This window comes from Eurypyga helias, unplaced genomic scaffold (assembly GCF_000690775.1).
Source record: "Eurypyga helias isolate BGI_N326 unplaced genomic scaffold, ASM69077v1 scaffold27884, whole genome shotgun sequence".
Lineage (NCBI taxonomy): Eukaryota > Metazoa > Chordata > Aves > Eurypygiformes > Eurypygidae > Eurypyga > Eurypyga helias.
Genome location: NW_010244756.1, coordinates 448 through 1,059, shown reverse-complemented (window position 1 = coordinate 1,059; position 612 = coordinate 448). Strand labels below are relative to the sequence as shown.

The 612-nt window shown below is 62.4% G+C and overlaps 1 protein-coding gene across 1 annotated transcript in view; it reads right to left on the bottom strand.

Moving 5' to 3' along the window:
* Window positions 1–421, bottom strand: part of LOC104508295 (neurobeachin-like protein 2) — a gene marked incomplete at its 5' end in the record, with an annotated part of 6,420 nt that extends 5,999 nt beyond the window's left edge. Inside the window, 2 exons of the mRNA XM_010149863.1 lie at window positions 36–221; window positions 293–421. Coding sequence (XP_010148165.1) covers window positions 36–221; window positions 293–421 — 315 coding nt within the window. The remainder of the gene's footprint in view (window positions 1–35; window positions 222–292) is intronic.
* Window positions 422–612: the final 191 nt, after the last annotated feature.

Below are 612 nucleotides of genomic sequence, written 5' to 3'. Positions count from 1 at the left end.
GGCTCGGTGGCCAGGGCTCCCAGCAGGCAGCCTACCATGCCCGCCTTGACGCAGGTGAGACGGCTGGGCAGGGAGGCTTCGCAGAGCCACCGCAGCTGGCACGAGAGGAAGACCTGCAGCTTCCGGCACGCCAGTGCTGGCAGCCAGGACAGCAGGATGAGCAGGGGTTGTTCATTGCGGATGGCGCGCACCGGGAAGGAGCTGTGGTCGCCTTCCACTGCCTGCCGAAACACAAGAGGTGGTTGGTGCAGCCCTGACCCCGTGGAGAGGGACAGATCCTCCTCCTGGTCACACTGGGCTGGTGGCAGAGACCCCGTGCATCAGAATTCTTGGAGATCTTGAGCCAGGACAGCAGGATGAGCAGGGGTTGTTCATTGCGGATGGCGCGCACCGGGAAGGAGCTGTGGTCGCCTTCCACTGCCTGCCGAAACACAAGAGGTGGTTGGTGCAGCCCTGACCCCGTGGAGAGGGACAGATCCTCCTCCTGGTCACACTGGGCTGGTGGCAGAGACCCCGTGCATCAGAATTCTTGGAGATCTTGTGCATCAAGTGGAGACCCCACCCCCATGCATCAAGCGTCTTGGAGACCCCCACGCATCAAGAATTTTGGAG